At 36.5% G+C, this 2,449-nt stretch overlaps 1 protein-coding gene across 1 annotated transcript; it reads left to right on the top strand.

Moving 5' to 3' along the window:
* Positions 1-1,477: 1,477 nt before the first annotated feature.
* Positions 1,478-2,060, top strand: LOC129624154 (small ubiquitin-related modifier 1-like). Its single transcript, XM_055541864.1, has one exon. The coding sequence runs from the start codon at positions 1,489-1,491 to the stop codon at positions 1,849-1,851; it is 363 nt and encodes a 120-aa protein (XP_055397839.1). The 5' UTR covers positions 1,478-1,488; the 3' UTR covers positions 1,852-2,060.
* Positions 2,061-2,449: the final 389 nt, after the last annotated feature.

The following is a 2,449-nucleotide window of genomic DNA, read 5'->3' as shown; positions in this document are numbered from 1 at the left end:
ATAACAAATGGAACTATCCCTTTCTCTAGGATAAGTAAAACTACAATAAGATGGTTTCCCTAAAAATAAACTAAAATTTTGATTATAGGAACCCAGAATGTAGCTCAAATATGAAATATGAAATAAGCAGTTCTTTAAGGAATAGGTTAGTGTCCTTAAGAGTTGTTGAAGATGCTACATATGTATCTGTTGATATAAATAAAAATCAACTATAGAAATTTATATATCAAATTTTGAATATTTTATGACTATATTACAACTCACATTTAAGAAGGCCTTGGCCTCAAAATTAATTTTAAGATTAGCTCCTAATGAGTAAAGAATATTTTGTATTGTACTGAAAATGTTTAACTTTATCTGAACACTGTGATCCTAGAAAATAGTGAAGGTTAAGAAATCTCCCCACCTTTAGTGCCCCAGAAAATGGGTTACTACAATAACCAGCATTCCTATGTAACTTTGACAAGATTCATGGATGATCCCTTGTTTACCTATGATTATACAGTTGACCTAAAACAAATAGACTGCCTGATATATTTCTTCAACAAGGATGGGTTTATTTGGAATCAGCTGCTGCTGCTGCTGCTAAGTCGCTTCAGTTGTGTCTGACTCTGTGCGACCCCATAGATGGCAGCCCACTAGGCTTCCCCATCCCTGGGATTTTCCAGGCAAGAGTACTGGAGTGGGTTGCCATTGCCTTAACCGATTTGGAATCAGCAGAGAATTGCAATTCATGATCCACAACTATGAAGTACCACATGCAAGTCCTACACTTCAAGGGAAGGAGAACAGTTTTACAGAGGGATAGAGGAAGGAGGGAGGCCTGTAGTAAAGAGAGTCCATAAATTTTCAATTGGATAAATCCTTGCCAGGAAAGAAGTCTCTTCTTCCAGTTAAGCTTTGCTACTGTCTCAAGGTATGAGAGATCCCCCTTCTAGTCTCTACCTCTATTGGATTGAGGTATCTGTGGTATGAGCTATATACCCAACTGAATTCAGAGTTCCAGAGAATAGCAAGAAAAGATAAGAAAGCCTTCTTCAAAGAACAGTGCAAAGAAGTAGAGGAAAACAATAGAATGGGAAAGACTAGAGATCTCTGCAAGAAAATTGGAGATATCAAGGGAATATTTCATCCCATTAAGGGCAACATAAAGGACAGAAAGGGTTTAGACCTAAGAAGAGACTAAAAAGATGTGGCAAGAATACACAGAAGAAATATACAAAAAAAAAAAAAAAAAGTCAATGACCAGGATAACCTTGATGGTGACATCACTCACCTAGAGCAAGACATCCTGGAGTGTGAAGCCAAGTGGACATTCAGAAGCACTGCTACAAACAAAGCCAGTGGACATAATTCCAGCTGAGCTATTTGAAATCCTAAAAGATGATGCTGTGGCGGTGTTGTGAGACAGATTTGTAAACCCCAGAGCGAGGTTCTACCTATCTGAGGCCGCTGGTGTGCGGAGACACCAGGGAAATCACCGTCACCATGTCTGACCAGGAAGCAAAACCTTCAACTGAAGACTTGGGGGATAAGAAGGAAGGAGAATATATTAAACTCAAAGTCATTGGACAGGATAGCAGTGAGATTCACTTCAAAGTGAAAATGAGGACACATCTCAAGAAACTCAAAGACTCATACTGTCAAAGACAGGGAGTTCCCATGAATTCACTCAGGTTTCTCTTTGAAGGTCAGAGAATTACTGATAATCACACTCCAAAAGAACTGGGAATGGAGGAAGAAGATGTGATTGAAGTTTATCAGGAACAAACGGGGTCATTCAACGGTTTAGTTTTAAAATCTGAGGGTCTGGACCAAAAGAAGAGGAATATCCAGTTGGAGTCAAAATGACAGAGAATAATGACTAACTCCGAAGATGGCTTCACTGAAGAGAAAGCATTTTATGATGAAAGAAAAATCTTGTCAGAAGATCCCAGAAAAGATCTAATTTTCATTATCAGTTAAAGTTATTCATGCAGAAGTGTATACAACAGAACAATGCTCTTTTTGACTTTATTTGTACTTTTTGGCCTGGGATATGGGTTTTAAATGGACAGTGTCTGTACCAGCTTCATTAAAATAAACAAAATATTTGTAAAAACTGTACCCATGTTTATTTTATTTTTAATTGTACAGAAAGAAAAAAGAAAATGCTTAAAACATAAGTTTTTTTTTGAATCATATTGGAAATTATTGTTCATACATGGTACAGAATTTTTTCCAGATTGTGTGGTGATGATCATGACTTTGAAGCACTGAGGTCACAAACCTTCTTAAATACTCACTGTTGTTTTTTTAAAAAACTTGATATTCCTGTATGGTGCATTTATATGATACAGTTACCCAATATGTTGAATAAATGGGCACGCCAAAAATTACAAAAAATAAATAAATAAAAGATGATGCTGTGAAAGTGCTGTGTTCAATATGTCAGCAAATTTTGGAAAAT

The sequence above is a fragment of the Bubalus kerabau genome, chromosome 12 (assembly GCF_029407905.1).
Source record: "Bubalus kerabau isolate K-KA32 ecotype Philippines breed swamp buffalo chromosome 12, PCC_UOA_SB_1v2, whole genome shotgun sequence".
NCBI classification, from domain to species: Eukaryota; Metazoa; Chordata; class Mammalia; order Artiodactyla; family Bovidae; genus Bubalus; species Bubalus kerabau.
Note: the sequence above shows the minus strand (reverse complement) of the source record. Positions and strands in the feature narration are given on the sequence as shown.

What these genes read in the sequence shown, in the direction of transcription:
- LOC129624154 (XM_055541864.1), top strand. Translation starts at nt 1,489, where the DNA reads ATGTCTGACCAGGAAGCAAAACCTTCAACTGAAGACTTGGGGGATAAG.